Source organism: Charadrius vociferus, unplaced genomic scaffold (genome assembly GCF_000708025.1).
Source record: "Charadrius vociferus isolate BGI_N301 unplaced genomic scaffold, ASM70802v2 scaffold529, whole genome shotgun sequence".
In the NCBI taxonomy this organism is placed as follows: Eukaryota; Metazoa; Chordata; class Aves; order Charadriiformes; family Charadriidae; genus Charadrius; species Charadrius vociferus.
The window spans coordinates 155311-172835 of NW_009650172.1; the positions used below are offsets into that span (position 1 = coordinate 155311).

General features: G+C 36.4%; 1 protein-coding gene across 1 annotated transcript; it reads left to right on the forward strand.

Annotated features, from left to right (window-relative positions):
- Positions 1-215: 215 nt before the first annotated feature.
- CNOT6 (CCR4-NOT transcription complex, subunit 6) lies at positions 216-17098 on the forward strand. The gene is made up of 11 exons (XM_009892566.1): positions 216-311; positions 2850-3036; positions 6660-6745; positions 7723-7827; positions 7911-7979; positions 9451-9608; positions 10095-10249; positions 11249-11403; positions 12375-12605; positions 13926-14128; positions 14810-17098. Exons 1-11 carry the CDS (start codon positions 239-241, stop codon positions 15020-15022), a joined length of 1635 nt encoding a protein of 544 aa, XP_009890868.1. The 5' UTR covers positions 216-238; the 3' UTR covers positions 15023-17098.
- Positions 17099-17525: the final 427 nt, after the last annotated feature.

Below are 17525 nucleotides of genomic sequence, written 5' to 3' on the forward strand. Positions count from 1 at the left end.
GAGCATCGGGAATCTTATGTTCTTTTATTTTATAGCAGTCTTTCCCACTCAATGGAGTTTGTAAATGGGCACAGTTTATCTTTATCTGAAGTTTTGAAAAGTATTTGGAGCAAACGTCCAATACGAAAATTAATTGAAACAGAAATTACCTTTTAAAGAATTCTCAGTATATAGTACCTTAATTAATTATTTGTCTTTTTTGTCTCAACAAAAGTACGATCCACCTGATCCACGGAGGATGTACACAATTATGTCCTCAGAGGAAGCAGCCAACGGAAAGAAATCACACTGGGCAGAGTTGGAAATAAGTGGTAAGAAACTGAGGAATGGTCCTGAGTGATAAACTTGCTGCAAGTTAAGAGTAGCCTACATGGTGCAGGTTGGATCAGAAGTCTGGAGTGGAGTTACCAACCTTGAAGAGAGCCAGCATAGCAGTTGCCAGCCTTGGAGTGTGTCAAGGGAAGAGGTTGGGTTGGGATAATGTAGGGAGCTGTAGGAGAGGTAAGTTGGGGCAGGTGGGGAATCCTAATGTGTAGGAAAGTTGGGAACACGAGGATGGGGATGTGAGCTCTTTGTGTTTTAAGAAGATGGGGTGGGTGAGAGCATGGATTCAAGATCTGTTGTGTCAAAGAGAAGAGAGTGGAGTTGGGGATGATATGTAGACATATGCTGTTACTTTAAGTAATGTAAAAACAGTGTTGTATTAGTCCGTGACAGTATAGTTTCTATTGAAGCAGAAGTTTTCAGTTTAAAGGCAGTTGTAAATCTTTGCTCTGTACCTGAGATTTAAAACAAGAAATAATGAAAAAGTTCCTCCAAGAACTGTGCTAGCTTTGAGATACTGTTTGACTTTTGAATCTTTTCTTGAAAGTAACATAATGCTCAGAATTCATAAACATTAATTCCAACTGGTGTGGGACATCAGTCTCTCACGTAGAGAGACTTGTAGAGTAAATTCTGATTTTGCTACATAAAGTTTGTTTACAAGGAAATTCAAGCAAATATATTAAGAATTTTAAAATAACTTTGTGACGATGTAAATTTAGGCTGAAATTTGGCTTAAATATGGAGGTTCTTTAAGGGAGTGCAAAAATTGCTATGTGGTATTTCTAAATGGTTATCCGTTAGAAAAATTCGTGGAAGGAAGAATAGAAATAGAGTTCTTTGAATTGTGAAGAGTCTTTCCGACCATATAATTGAATCTGTGTCTTGCTGCAAGTGCCATGTGCCTTAACATGTGAATAGCATTCTTTACTTGAAGGTTATAGATGCAGAAACCTAGTTAAACGCTGCTTGAGGAATCAGCATTATGTATCAGCATTAGGCTTGGATACCCACTTGGACAACTGCTGCCTCTGCCTAAGGAAATGCATTAAGTGATGGCTCTTTGCTTTCATGCCTGGTAATGTCACTATAGACTGATTCCAGCCGAGAGAGGTGCAGGTAGTGAAGAGAACGGTGATGTTGATTGACAGTCCTTTCAGCTACAAGGGTTTCTTTGATCACAGTCACCTGTTCGCATTGCAGGGGGCAAGAGGTGTCAATTCAATTTTAAAAATGCAAAGAACTATTGATTTGTATTTAAAACCTTTCAAAAGATTTCTTAATGAGCATTACAGAAGCATGAGTCCTTTAAGAACTGTGTGCGTTTGCCTTGCAAAATAAAATGTGACAATGTTTTTGTTTTATTAATGTTCACACTGTCTTTTCCTAGCAAAATATTTGGTCATCTAATACAGAAAGCCACAAATGTTTTAACTGCTCTCATTTAAATCACTGAGCTTTTTCACTGCAGGCTTTCTTATGCTATTCAATTTGTTATAGCTCACTGGAAATGATACCTGTATTAAACCTTTTGTTACCAGGGACTGAGTCCCAGATACACGTGTATCACTGTCGCTTTCCCCAGGCACTAAATATGACTTCTTTTATTTTGAAGAAAGTCATTTAAGGAAAGGAATTACAGTGTGTATATGTTGGTATAATATTAACCAGACTATTCTTAGTATTGGTGAGTCGTGGTGGGTTTTCAAAGGCTGTCACAAGTAACAAACTGGTGATGATACTCATCTTCTAATACTTTTGGTGCAGTGAGATGATTTCTGTAAATAAAAAAGGAGCCATTCCTGGGGGGAAGAAAAAATCTTGGAGGGAAGAAATGTTTTGAGACCTTCTGATGATATCTCGCATTCCTTGCGTGCGGCAATGTAAAAATCTTGATTCTGTCACACAAATCCATGTTTCCACCCTTCAGTTTATACAAAAATTATGCCGTTTTTTAAAGTATCTGGCAATAGTTTATGCAGCTTTTAGTCAAATGCCAGATGGAAATCCATGTTCTCAACTAAGCATTTTAGTCACCCTAAATATAGTGCTTCTATCTGTTCTTGGCTGGATTAAAGATTTTTGGTTTGAAAGATGTTGCACTGAAATAAGGGGCAAACCAGAGAAGCATCTTTCATCTCAAACATAAACTATAATTGAAAAAAATCTGTTTCTTACAGCTCTATTAATTATTGAATTCATGGCCAGTTAGTAAATGTGCCTTGTTTTGTATGGAGCCTGAGAAAGACAGATGTTTAAACCTGAAGTATGGATTGGAAAAAACCAATCTAAGCATCCTTGGCAACACCTTACATTCTCTGATGAGTTGCCAGTTTTTTTTAATCTATAGAATCGGTGATTAATGGAATTTTCATTGACTAAAATAATAATAATAAAAAACACAAAAAAACCCAAACAAAACTCTCCCTCAAGCCCCAACCCCATACACACTCACAAAATGTGTAATTATTGCTAACCCTGTGTATTTTAAATGTTTGATTTTCTTTTGTACGTTCCTTCCATAGGGAAAGTAAGAAGCTTAAGTTCGTCATTGTGGACACTGACCCATTTGACAGCTTTGCATCTCAGTGACAATTCCTTATCCCGTATTCCTTCAGACATTGCCAAGCTTCACAATCTGGTATATCTGGACCTGTCTTCTAATAAAATTCGCAGTTTACCAGCAGAGCTCGGAAACATGGTGTCACTCAGGTACGTAAATTTTACCAGGAGTTAAAATTGTTCTTTTAGTATCTTTGTAGCAGCAGTTTAAATTTCAGCCTAATTTTTATGTTCTGGTAAACAAAAAGCATAAACAAATTCTGCTTTCGTCACTTATTTCTGTCTGTCTCCCTAAATACTTGGTATATTCTGTGCAGCTATGGCAATGCTGGCTTTTCTGTGATCTCCTATTCTGATGTATGATAGTATGGAATGAGCTTCAAAACTGCTCAGTTTGATAGCAATCACCCATTTTATATTTTTCCAAGTCAGGTTACCTCTTACGCATCTCTTTCCAGACTTTTCCAAATCTTTATGTAGCGTTTTTCTCTAAGAAATACTGATACACAAAAAATTGCTTTTAACACATAGTAAGGCAGGGACAGGGTCAGATTAAACATTCATAATAATGATAACTACATTTTTTTTCCTCTTTATTCATCTTAAGAACTATTGTTTAGAATAATTACTAATTCTGTTTATTTTAGAACAACTGCAACTTGTCTAATCTTCTCAATTTTGCTATAATGTAACTGCATTCCTGTGTAAACTGAAGAGGAGGAAAAAAAATGGGAGGTTCTAAACATGCCCCTTTTTTTTTTTTTCCCCCCTCAATTTTACAATGCTAAGATGTGCATGGAATGATACCTCTTTTTGGAAGTGGAACATGAATAGTGATGCCTATTTAAATTATAATTAAGGCTGCAGCATTTCACTTTATAAAAACACTGTTATGTAAATACATAAATGATTTATAGAAGAATAAATATTTACAGGCAAAATTCTTCTGCCCTTGACCCAAAGGAAGAGCCTTATCTTAGGTTTATTAGCCAGTTACCAGTAATTGCCTTCATTGCTTTTAATTTTGAAGACACTTACGGACAGCTTTCTCAAATCCAGAAAACACTGAGTCTAAAAGTAACGAGAATGTTATTGGAAGTAAAGAAGAAGACAATAGAGAAATGGACTGCCAACACAGCTTTAATGAAACTGGAAGCAAAGCAAGTTTGCACATAGAAATATCAGTCATTGCATTTTCTTCTGCTTTAGAAAAGTCTGCTCTGTTGGGGAGGATTAAACTACCTGATTAAACTGGTACTAAAAGCTCAAATTCCAAAGCAGTTAAAGTCTCAACCTTGGAGGCTGAGCAAAGGGACCCTGCTTTTTAGAGCATAATTGGCAGCTCTGTTTTGTAGTGTGTTGTATGGTTGTTTTCAGCTGTGAAGCAGTAACACAAAGCTTTCTTTAGAACAGGCTATTTCAATTAAAAGCAGTTATTAGTAACAGGTTTCTTCCCTCCTTTATCCACTCCTCAGGTATTGTGGGTTAGCAATCCTAAATTTACTGGAACGTTCTCAAATTCATCTCTGCACTTCATTATCATCCTTTTCTTTTCATCAATCTTTTTCCTTTTATAATATTGCTATAAACTCATGACATGGAGTTAACTTAGCACTGTGTAGTCATCAGTAGTGTCAAAAGATATTAAGCCTTCTTCCCAACGCTTCTTCCAATTTATTCAGGCTGATTCTATGAAGCTTCAGCTCTTCCAAGTATTAGGTCTTCTGAGTAGAGAAGGCTAAATTTTGTGAATGTGAACCGTGTAGCTAAGGTCTCGGATCACACTGGTTTTCTGTTTGGGACCTAAACATAACACTTGCATCCATATCTCTACATGAGAAAAGCTAGTGCGTTAATCCACTGCACGCTCTCTGTCCTCAGTAACTGCAGCTGGTCCATTATTTCTTTTTCACTGGGGTGAAAGTGAAGAAAAACCCTGAAGTGCATCCTACGTGATAGTGCTCTGTAGGTCTCAGCTGTGCTGGAGTTTTATGTTTCAGGCTGGCTCTTACTGCAGACACTTCCTGTAGCTTTTGGGAAGTTGTTCAAACTAACGGTAATTCAACACTGGGCATTATTAATATCTTGAGCCACAGAAATCATTTGTGCTGTCACACTTGAGAAATGATAACAGGTCTTCCAGTTCTCACATCTGGAGCTGTGGGTTTGGTGTCTATGGCAAAGCTCGCCTAAGGCTCCATGCGTCTACCTTTTTACTGCAGGTACTTGAAGAAAGACGTGTCACAGCAGTGACAATTCTGATCTTTCCAGAAAGAGAAGAAAAAAAGCCCACTGTAATATGTTATCTTGGAAAGTGCAGATGTAAAACAGATTCTCTTGATACGCTTGAAAGAACTGGTGGGATTTGCTGTGATCCCCTTTGCTGTGTAGAGGGGGCGGGTTCTGCGGTGGCAAGGATCATTAGAGAAAATAACTCTTTCATCCAAGAGAGAAAGTCTAATGATACCTACTACTGTGCCATTCTTCCAGCTCGGTGTTTTTCCTCTAGAAGAATTTAGTATATTTTTTAGACTTCAGCCATGCTTTTAAAAACTCTTAGAGGAAAAAGTAGATTCCTAATGAATAAATTAGAAGCTTTATAATGTCATATAGGATAGTATCCCCCCAAATAATAGCCACTTAAATCTGAAATGTCTATGGAAGTGCTGAGAACTAGTGGAGATACTGATTATTTTATTTTTTTTTTAACCCCTCATCCTCTTTTCTACCTGCCACGTGCCTCGCTCATACTTAGAAACCCCAGAATGACACAGTGGGCTTCTGAGTTTCTCTCTGATGTATCTGCTTTTTTCTGTGGGATTTTACATTGAGAAGAAAAAAAACCCAAAACACCCAGTTGGCTAGGTTTGCTAGAGTCTGGCAGGCAGTTGAGCAGTGACTTGGCATTTCTAGATAACCCAGTGAAATAAAAAGGAAGTCCCCTTCTGCATCTTCTTCCACTATTACATATGCCAGAGTGTCTCTGAAACAAGCCACTTTACTTTTACCGGGTTTTCTAAATAGGCCATGAAATGGAGAGAATTTCTCAGGAAGTCCTTGTTAGGGAAGGACCAGGCAGAGTTTACTTTTGAAATGCAAGGCTATGGTGAGGAAGGTCTTCACTGCTTAGATGGGAGTATGTTTAAGAAAGTGAAAACCTCCAAACAACTCCACTTTCTCTGCCCAGTTCATTGGGATATCAGAGTTCAGGACATGAATTCTGTTCCTGTCTGTATTCTGGTTTTGTAAGTTAAAAAGCACATATTTTGTCTTAGTGCTGACATTAGGAAAACAAACAACAGAAAATTGCTATTGTAAAATACTACTACATGGTAGTGTTATAGCTCTATTCATACTGTCCTGGTCCTGGATTTTTTGCTTATTTGTTTTCTGGGATATCATTTCCCTTTATTTGGCCTTTAATGATAGCCAAACTGTTTCATGGTCTGGTTTGTCAGAGCTGTTAGTGCTTCATCACTTGTAGTTATTAAAGTATTTAGTTATTGCTAATGTTTACAAAATTTCTAACTTTTTATGACGACCTCACCAAATAGCTACTTTCCTCTGTACTTCAGCGTAATATTTATTTTGTCTATATGTGTATGTTTGAGTACAGCAGGATTTCCCTAACTATTGCTGTTTAGTCTTTGAGTTTTTCAATATTGTGGTTTGCTAGTATATTATTTCTTTTTTTGTTAAACTTCGTGTACTATACTGCTGAAGACACATGTTGGCCTGTTTTCAGCCCTATATGATTCTTGCTCTGTCTACAGGGAACTACATTTAAATAACAACCTGTTACGAGTTTTACCTTTTGAGCTGGGAAAACTGTTCCAGTTACAGACTTTGGGTCTGAAAGGTACTATACTTTTTCTTGGTGTCCGTGCGTGTTTAACGATATTGCTTCTTGAGGTGTAATGGCTGTAGACTGCTAGTTCATAAAATGTTACTGAATAGTAGTCCCAGATGTAGCTACTTACTCCACATTTATAAATATTATTATTTAGGGATTACTTAAAAAAAGAAAAAGATCTAGTTTGGCGAAGCTCCACATGCAAAGAGGTTTGCTTCTCTTTCTGCAGAGCGAGCGGAAGCTTTCTGGTGCTCACATAAAGGTTGGATACAGTGCTGCTTTAACTAAAAAAATTGAGCAGTTAACTGTAGGTATTCAACTCCAACCAAAAAGGGGATGTGCTTGGTACTGCTGTAGGGTACCGTGCCTTTTATGCAAGCAGCAATTTAAATCTTTTTCCAGTTTTTTTTTCTTCTCTGAACTGTATAGATTCTAGATATAAAATTGCTGACCTCGGGGGAGCTTGTATTATAATGCCACGAGCACTGAGTGATACAATAACTCTAAACGCTGTTAAGTCTCAAAAGTCTGTTTTTCTCCCCCTTAAAACTGGGTAATTGCGATGTGCGTTGTTCATGAAAACTTTACAATCTTCTTACACGTTTGGTAGATGATAGACTCTACTCGGGTATGACTGGCAGATACATTGGTGGTGGATGTTTCACTCGTGTTGAGCAAAGCGAGCAGAGGTGGCTCCTGTGTTCGGCCTCATCAGCTCTGCCTTCCTGTCGTATCAGTTCTTCCAGCGACCGCCCTTGGGGTGCTCAATCAGGAGACAGAGGGAGGAGGAAGTGTGGTTAACTTCACTAGAGCTGTTCATGCATCTAGTATTTTGTGGGATTGAAGACGGGAGATCTGAAACCTCTATGTGGTTCATAGTAGATGCAGTGTCTTTTGTCAGAGATGCCAGCTTTAAGCACTGACGTGTAAGTTCATAATGGTTCTGTATATTTTATTCAATATTTCTGTAAATCCCTTTGCAGGAAATCCACTTACACAGGATATTCTGAACCTTTATCAGGAACCAGATGGGACACGAAGGCTACTGAACTATTTGCTTGATAATTTGGCAGGTACTGCAAAAAGAAGTAAGTGATCATTCTTAAAACATTTATTTCTGCTGTGTAAAATAAATGTGATTATCACTTGTATCTCTAAAATGTTCCCATAGTTTCAACAGAACAACCACCTCCAAGATCTTGGATTATGTTGCAAGAACCAGACCGTACAAGACCAACAGGTACTGTAACACTTCTCTTTTTTTTTTTCTCTCCTCTTTTTCTTCTGTTATAAAAGCTTTGGATATTTGCTATCTGTTTAAAAATTTTTCATGCTTAAATTAACCAATCATCTGTGCAGTGCTGACCAGACAGCTGAAGTAGTTCTATCTCAATTGGAACACCTGTGCCAGATTTACCCATCTTTTACTATAAAGTAATTTCTTTTTAATTAACATCCTCCTCACAAGAATTGAAACGGTTGTCCACAATTAGTTAAATAGTTGTTCAATTAAGCCTGTTACAATTCATTTGTTGAAGAATAAAAAAATGAAAGAACATGAGCATAACTTCCCCAAAATATAGATTTTTTTTTTTTTTTTTAAAGTAACCAATGTATCATCTTTGACTCAGGACTTTTCTTGCTGTTGGGATTCAAGTCATGTTTAATTATTTATTCATTTTTTCCTGCATGAATTTCTAAAATACAGCATTTTCTATTTACCTGCACACCAAAAATCTTAGTGTGTTTCTCAACTATTGTAGTGTCCTCTCTTTCAGGATTTATGTACATTACTTTCCCCTATTGATTTTATTAAGGCAGTTGCTTCAAAGATCATGATGTTAATGCAGCTTGTATTTTGCTGTCACCTGTTTATTTTAAAAATGCTGGGCTTTGACCCCCAATTAGCCAAGATTGTTGCCTCAGTTTGCTACATCTTCCAACAACTGTCTTGTTTCTTTTTCCTGAGTTGTACTAGGTTTGAGAGGAGCTCCCAATAAGCTTTTAAGTATCTCATTGTTGTACTGCAAATTCCGTAGTGCTTCTTAAAAACAAACAAAAAACCCCAACAAAACAAACCCAAAAATCCATGCTATTGCCCCAAACTGTCTCATTATCACTCCCGTTCCAAATGAATACAGAGAGAAGTTTCTTGTCTTTACACCTGAATTGTAGGCTTTTAGAGGTGGAGAGATCTGGGGGGTTATTTTGCCTATACTTTTTCATTGTGTGAAGGCATTCTTACCCTGCCTGTGGATCTGTTATAGTTCATGGCGATAATAATTAAGGTAGATAATCTATTTGAAGGGTTTGCAGACCTCTGTATAGCTAGCAAATGGAAGTGTTCAAATACAATTCCTTTGTTTTAGGCTTCTCACAGTAGAGCACCACTTAGCATAAAGTACATTTGTCTGCTGTTTACTGCATTAACCATATAAAGAGGGGGTTTGGCTTTTGTTTTCTAATTAAATGCTAGAAGACAGCTGCCATAAGTCCAAACTTGTAATTTATCTTCCTAGAAGGACTAACAATTTTTTTTTAGCATAGATATACTGCTCTGTTTTGGTTGAAGCAAATGAAGCATGAATTGATAAATTTGCAGAAGACAAAAGTGAAGAATGTAATTTTTTATATATATATATATATATATATATAAAAAATATATATTTTGTTAAATATATCAGTGTGTAAGTAAAATTACTGTTCTGCAGCCTTGTTCTCTGTCATGTGTTACAACGTACTCTGTGACAAATACGCTACCCGGCAGCTGTATGGCTATTGTCCGTCCTGGGCATTGAACTGGGAATACAGGAAAAAAGCCATTATGCAGGAAATCCTGAGCTGCAATGCTGACATCATAAGTCTTCAGGTAAAATATTTCTTTTCCTTTCCCATGTGCTGGTTTCTCTACATTAAATGTATTCACAGTAAATGATCTGTTTTCAAAACCTTCTGAAAACAAAAGAAAAAAGAAGTGGTGTTTAGAGCATTATTTGTTGCTTGACATCAAAAGAATGCTTTTCAGCCCACACAGTTGGAATGTGAACCAGCAGCTGCTGATCAAAGAAATGTATGTGGGGGTGTCTTCGTGCCTGCGTGTGTATGTGGGGCCATAATTGACACATTTTCAAATAAAAGGCTTGAGATAATCATAACTCTGGGGATAACAGAAATTCATTTATATTTTCTTAAAATAGGAATATTGCTCTCAAATTTGCATTCTCTGAGGTACTTAATTCTTACAATTTTTTCCCTTAAATCTAATTTGAAAGTAATTTACACTTCTGAAGAATCTAAATAATATCAATCTTCTGTATTTTGCTAATAGTACATTCGTGCTGTGCTGTCTTTATAGGAGGTTGAAACGGAACAGTACTACAGTTTTTTCCTGGTAGAATTGAAAGAACGTGGCTACAATGGATTCTTCAGTCCAAAATCTAGAGCTAGGACAATGTCAGAACAGGAAAGAAAACATGTTGATGGTTGTGCAATATTTTTCAAAACAGAAAAGTAAGTGATGTGTTTTGCCAAGCCTTCTATTGTGTCTTGCTCTATTTCACATAATTGCCCAGGTCAGTCTATAGCTCAAACGGTTTGGCATTAGTCGTCCTTTTTGTAGCCATTCAGTGCTGCTTATAGAGCATCCCTATCATTAGAAAGAATGATCTATACAGGAGAAATCATTCTGTGTATAACTATCGATAGAAAATTTTGCCCTGAAATTTTGTTTGAGTTGGAGTTTTCAGTCTGTTAGAGCAGTGCAGGTTAGGAGTTCACTAAATTATGCTGCAATTGTTGAGTGTGTGTCCCAGCATTAGGTGTTAATAATGAAAAATGAAGCAAATGTCTTACTTTCTTGCCTTTTTTTTTTTTTTTTTTTGACTAAAGGAGTTGATAATCCCCAAAATTGCTGAAATAAGACCTCAGATGACATTGACTTTTTGGTACATTAGTCTTCTGATAAAGCAAAAGGCAAGGCACTTAATATCACTGCTCGCTTCTGAAAAAAAAAAAAAAGCCATTATTGAAGAGTTGCAGTACTTACTGATTTTGTCATATTGTACTTGTACAACTGTTTGGATATGAGGGTAATAATTTCCCTTCCTCCTCTTCCTTCCATTCCTTTGTGTCCACAGGTAAATTTAGGTGCCAGGTTTGATACCTTTTGGCTTAGAAAAATAATTTAGTCCCTCTTTGTTAAACCTGCATCTTTGAACTAGAAACTGGTGCGGAATTAGAAACAAGCACTCCTTTCCTATAGTTTCTCAACCTGTCTCTCTCTGGAAATAAAATCTTTTAATTGAAACTAAGGTAGTGTAAAATACGTAAAAAAAAATTTCTAGGAAAAGTGTATCCTCTGATTTCAGTTTAGGATTTTATGAAATTCTGTGATTGGCTGAGATTTTCACATCATAAATGTGTTTGAGCTTTAATTAGAAGGAGTATTATCTGTAACATTTCTTTTTGTACCTGGCTGCTGAAAAAATATATATGATGTTTCTCTTTCAGATTTACTTTGGTTCAAAAACATACTGTTGAGTTTAATCAACTAGCTATGGCAAACTCAGAAGGTTCAGAAGCTATGCTGAACAGAGTCATGACAAAAGATAACATTGGAGTTGCTGTATTGTTAGAACTGCGAAAGGAATTGATAGAAATGTCATGTAAGTCCTATTTAGTTTAATTTTTTAATGGAATATATTTTGTAAATTAAAAAATTGACTTTTGTTACCGTAAATCAGAGAAACTAGGTTCTGTAGGTGAATATAACTTCGCCCTGCATGCTCAGACAAATTTATTTCTGAAGAGGATTTGGGGAAAAGTCGTATTGCTTAAACAATGAGGATTTTTTTTCCACTTAAACCATTTTGCTTAAAAAGTACGAAGACTTGAGTTCAAGTGATTTTTTTTTTTTTTTTTTTGGCTTGAAGTTGTGTGCAGGTATCAAAGAATCAGTTGGTGTTAGTCGTGTGTTTCTGGATCGTGTATCTGCATCATGTTAGCTTGTTATTTTCTTCACTGTCACGCTTATACAACCTGTTTGTTCTGCCCTGTCATTCTTAATTTAGCAAATGTAAATTGGCTTTGTAAGTATTGCAGTGGGTACCTACTCAACCTGTGTTACATTTATCCAAATGATATTTCATTAATTCAGATTCTACCAAACAAGGCTTTTAAGAAGCACTTTGAGCAAGAGAGGTAGATTACAATGTGCATAACTTAAAATCCAGAGCTCATTGCCTGATAAGGTATGAGCAGTACCTGTGTACCATCGCAACCTGAGGAAAACTGTTGTAATTTTTTAGAACAACACTGTTTGCCTGTAATTAGGATTATCTGTTATTTATGTTAATTCACAGTATTCTTAGATACATAAGCATTACCTATAACAAGATAGTCTGTCTGTTAATGGTCTCGAATGTGGAACACAATTATTCCTAATGCTTTATATCGACTAAAATACTTAGTAGATGTAAGAGGAGTTGTATGACCCTCTTAAATGGTATTAACCTTCTTTAAGTTACACTGGTATTTTATTTTACTTTTTCCTCCCCTGAAACGTCTTCTTTAAAATTCAATAATAGTGTCTTCTGTTGTTGACCATGTAAGGTAAATAATTGATTTTAAATTTTAGCTGGAAAGCCGCATCTTGGGATGGAAAAGCAGCTAGTTCTTGTAGCTAATGCACATATGCATTGGGATCCAGATTATTCTGATGTGAAGCTGGTTCAGACTATGATGTTCCTGTCCGAAGTAAAGAACATTATTGATAAAGCTTCTCGTAGTCTCAAACCTGGTGTTTCGGGAGAACTTGGAACCATTCCACTTGTACTGTGTGCAGATCTCAATTCTCTGCCAGACTCTGGTAAGAGTTCTATTTTATTTTTTTTTTCTTGACTGTTTCAACTGTGTAACAATATAAATTTTTAGGTTTGACTTTTTTAAAGGTATTTTCAACTTAGAGAATACGTTGTTTGATGTCATAAGCTCTAAAGGTAAGAAGAAGATAGAAGGAAGAGAGAAAAGATAGAACTGTTTCTTTTGTGAGCGACCGTATTGCCTACGCAGTAGTATAGCTATGTCTGGTCTTTCAGAAGCATTTTCATTGTTACCTTACAATACAGGAATGGAAAGTAAGAAAGTATCTTCCAAAAATAACTGGAAACATGAGTATGTTGCTGATAATTGGGTTTTCTTAATTTTAAGTGTGAGAAGATAGGTTCTTCTCTTTAAAGTTGCTGCTATATAGTCATTTTCTGTGGCTCAGATGTTTTAGGGCTTCTAAAATTCAATATATCTCGTACCAGGAAGGGATTCTTCAGAGCTCTTTCCTAACACACAACTTTTTTTTTGTACTTGGTGGCAACTTTCTCAAGTGCAAGAAAAGAACAGATTCAGTGATTGCCTTCTTGGCTTCCTCAGGTACCCAGCTGAAGTGCTGAACTCAAGAGCTTCCTTCTTATTGCTAGTTGTTCAATATAATAACCTCCATTCCTGGTGCCCCTTCCTTCTGGCCTCTGCTTGGCATCTCTTAACATCTGTTAGGGTTGACAGGAGCAGCTACTGCTCAGCAGTACTGGAAATCTGATTCTCTTTGATGCCGGGAAGGCAAGTATCGCTAGTGGCTATTGCAATAGCCAGTTCATGTGTCTGATTGCGTCTTCAGAACAACTAATTGCTGCTTTTACCTTCTGGAACCTTACCACAGCTATTCTGAACTTAAGAGGTACGATCATAGTTTTCCAAGACACAAATCTTGTCAATTTGGCTTTGCAGCCTCTTTAAAGTTAACTTTATCTGAAGTAGTGTTACAAAAGTTGAAAGCCAAGACTTGAGCGTAGAGACAAGGAGAGGAGGAAGCTCCCTATCTAGCATCTATAGAATTTTGCTTCCATGCTTTTCATTTCCCCCCCCCCCCCCCCCCCCCCCCGGCCTGTTCCTTTTTAACCTTTTTTTTTTTTTTTCTAATCATAGGATGTCTCTGTTCTAGGTGACTTCGCTCTTGGTGTAAATAGACATTGTCTTGCAATTTTTAAAAAGAACTACCGCTGACTGTATTGTATATGTGTTTCAGGTTTTGCTTATGTAAAGCACAAAGTTGCGTGTATGACTCAAAGTTCCTACATGCTCTTATTTGCTGAGTGCTTGTTAATACCTTCTTGTGTGTATGTCCCCCTCCTAATAGGTGTTGTTGAGTACTTGAGCACTGGTGGAGTGGAAACAAACCACAAGGATTTTAAGGAACTGAGATACAATGAGAGTCTTACTAACTTCAGCTGTAATGGAAAAAATGGAACAACAAATGGAAGAATTACACATGGTTTCAAGTTGAAGAGTGCCTATGAGAATGGTCTAATGCCTTACACAAATTACACATTTGACTTCAAGGTAAAGACTTGGCTGATATTTTGGAAAAGTTTTCCACTTTGAAGTTTAAGTAATGTGATTTGATGTATGAAATTGTTTAACAAAGAAGTTAATCTGGGTAGCTAACAGTAAATTCACCGAGTTTATATTGAAAACATAGCAAACTAGAGTGCACAGAACTTCAGTCTCCTAGAAACCAAATTTTCCTTTTTCTTGTTAGTAACTTGTAATAGATTTGTGAGAGTTAGGATGCTGTTAACCTTCCCTGTAAATGGGAAGATTCTGTATTTTAACGCTCCAAGCTAAATGAAATTGTACAACAGGGGCACTTAAGCTGTCAATTGCAAGGAAATAATCCATGTTGCTACTGGAAAACTCTCAGTGCTCCGTTGCCTGGGGAAGCAAAGATGGTTCTTTTCCTCTTCAAAATCAGAGGAATGTGATTTGAAGCTTTGTAGGAGGTTGGAAATTACAACCCACGAAAGCAGAGCAGAAGTGATACTTCTTCTTTTGCTCTCCTTATCTGCATTGAGCTACCCATGGGATATAGGAAGCAAAAGTCTCCTAAGTTGATGGCGTGCTGTTGGAGAAGGAATACTGGCATTTCACTTACTCATAATACTGGCTCACCTTCTGTTTGGAACAATAACTTGAGTCAAGAACGTATACTAATAATCGATTTTCTTTCTCTTCTTATTTTAGGGTATTATTGACTACATCTTCTACTCTAAACCTCAGCTAAACATACTTGGCATTCTCGGACCTTTGGATCATCATTGGTTAATAGAGAACAATATAAGTGGTTGTCCACATCCACTCATCCCTTCTGACCACTTCTCACTTTTTGCACAACTGGAGCTTTTGCTGCCTTTCCTGCCTCCTGTAAATGGAATCCATCTCCCTGGCAGGAGGTAGTCAAGTACGTTTTAGAGGGCAACCTCAATCTAACTTGTACAATTGTAAAATCTGAATATAGAGGAGTGAGGTATGGCCAACAGGGATTTTTTTTTTTCTTAATAATCTTAATCTTAAATCTAATTATTTGCTAAAGACATAGTAAAAGCCAGGTGCTATCAACAGACACAATTCTGAGCCCAACATACTTTGTATACTGTTCGACAGCGATTGGTGTGTTTGCACCTTTCTTTAATACGTTACAATTAACCTTCCTGTTTCTTTTATCCAACGTGACATTTTCATGCCTTGAAATAGGGAATTGTTATACAGTATATTCTCTTTGCACAGTTATCTGTAGCACTACTTTTTTGAGGCCAGTAGGAACATCCACAGAACATTCTTCCGTACTTCACTCCCTCCTTTTTCAGACTTGTTTGTAAAATATAGAATTTGAATTTAGCCTTTATTGATTGTATATGAACAACAGAAAACCTGATTTATGAGATTTTGTACTTTAAAAAAAGAAAAATCAGATTTGGAAAATGATTGTATTGTAAACTAAGGCTAAATTTTTATCTGTTTTCATGTGTTATAAAGGCCAGCTTGTAAAAGAGGTTGTCACAGGTTTTCTCTGCTAATGATTTGCACTGTTAGGGTTTCGTTAGCCCTTTTGTACTACTTTTTATGTTAAATTGAGAACGTTGCTTTTAAAATCCAAACTTATGAAATCTTGATATGTTACAGAGATAACTAAATACATTCTGTCTATTTCTGATTTTTGAAAAAGAGAAAAGCATAGAGTTCTCACAGAACAGATAAGCTAAGCAGTGAATATAAGTAGACCTTAATGGATAGAAAGTTATTGCTGATGTGTATACACTCGGATATTTTTCTCATCTCTAACTTTTGAAGTAAAATTTAGGGATATTTGTGTACAGCTTCTTCATTTCTGTTTTAAATACTTGTCCTATCTCCACTGTGCCTGCTTAAATTTGTTCTCAACTAGCACTGCCTGTGCATGCAGAGAGATCCTGTGCATCCTCTTTTATTTTTTTAAATAATGTTAACACTTGTGAAAATTTTATGAAGATACTTTTGTATAAGCTGTGGCATCTTTTTTTCCTTTGTGAAGCATTGAATATCACACTTTTTGAACATGTTCAGGTTATGGGTACACAGTTTCTAGCTTCTAATACCCATGCACTGCTTCTTTCAGTGTCATTGCACAGTGCCGTCTTTCCCACTAAGAATTACTATCATGTGAATTCTCTTTCGTTTAAGTGTGTTCCTCAGTTTCAGAAAGTATAATTCCTTGAAGAAAAAAAAAAACAACCCTACATTTTTTTTATTGATGAAGCAGTGTAAAATAAATGCATTTTCAATACAGGTCCCAAAGACAATTCTTCAGATCATTTTTTTTTTTTAAAGTGACCAAGTCTTATTTTAAAGTGTCAAGCAAGACTAAAGTTATATAGTGTACCCTCAGTGCCATTTGTGTCATGGAGCCAAGTATGTAACAGCTTACAAATTTAACTTGTCTATTTGTATCCTAAAAGGGAGAGTTTATCATCTCCTTAAACTAATACAATTTGAATAATCAATGTAAAAAAAAAAATAAAAAAATAAAAAAGGAGCTAGAGAGCTTGGTCTTAAACAGCTTTTGTTTCAGCTGCGGGCAGGGAAGCAAAAGGACACTGAGCATTAAGAGAAAACTTTCTAAATATTGTGAATTTTTATATATAAGAGAGTGGATTGGTAATAATGATTCAAAATTTTATTGAAAAGTAGTCAGCACGTAAGCGTGCTCAAACCGTTCTGTTCTAAGCTGAAAGTAAAAATGGCAAACAGGGCGGTTATGTAAAATGTACATTTTAAAATTTCAATAGGAGGAATTTTGATCTTGAATCCTTGTCTGGGACCTGATCTCTTGGGGTTACTTTGTTTTGGTTTTAGTTGTGAAAACACCAAACATGTCCAGTTTATAATCAGTACATTGAAATGCTGGTAGTATTGCTGTAGTAGATTTAATGCGTAGTGTTATTTTTTTCTGTTTGTTTTTTTGGGTTTTTTTGTAAAGTGTGAATAAAAGGTGTTTTACTCATGTTTCCTTAATGATGTCTTGGTAGTGTACATCATGACAATTTCCAGTGGTGATGAGCCAATTTAGCTTGTCAAACTGAGCAAACTATTTTTCTTTTCTGATTATCTGGATTGTGTAATGAGTCCAGGAAGCTTTACAGAAGGGGAAGGGAAGCACTTACTCATTTTGTATTTCTTAGAGGGGGATAATTTCCTTTAATAGATGCTGGAGCTTGAGTGCACTTGTTCGATTCTAAAGGTTTGAGCTTTATCCAATACGTGTTCTCCTGTATTGCTTAGTCTTAAATATTGGAATTCATGACAGCATGTTAAAATATGGCCCCTTGTGCTTTTGGAGACACAACTGTTCCTGCTTAGTCACCTTACAGTCTAAGGGACCCTTTAAATAACCGTTTCCTCCAGCTTTTATACTAGTCTATCA

Bases quoted from the DNA above. Each gene is read 5' to 3' on its own strand.
- CNOT6 (XM_009892566.1), top strand. From the start codon at position 239: ATGTACACAATTATGTCCTCAGAGGAAGCAGCCAACGGAAAGAAATCA. The intron at 6,746-7,722 runs GTACTATACTTT...ATCCCTTTGCAG, and splicing joins ACAGACTTTGGGTCTGAAAG to GAAATCCACTTACACAGGAT. The intron at 14,129-14,809 runs GTAAAGACTTGG...TTCTTATTTTAG, and splicing joins ATTACACATTTGACTTCAAG to GGTATTATTGACTACATCTT.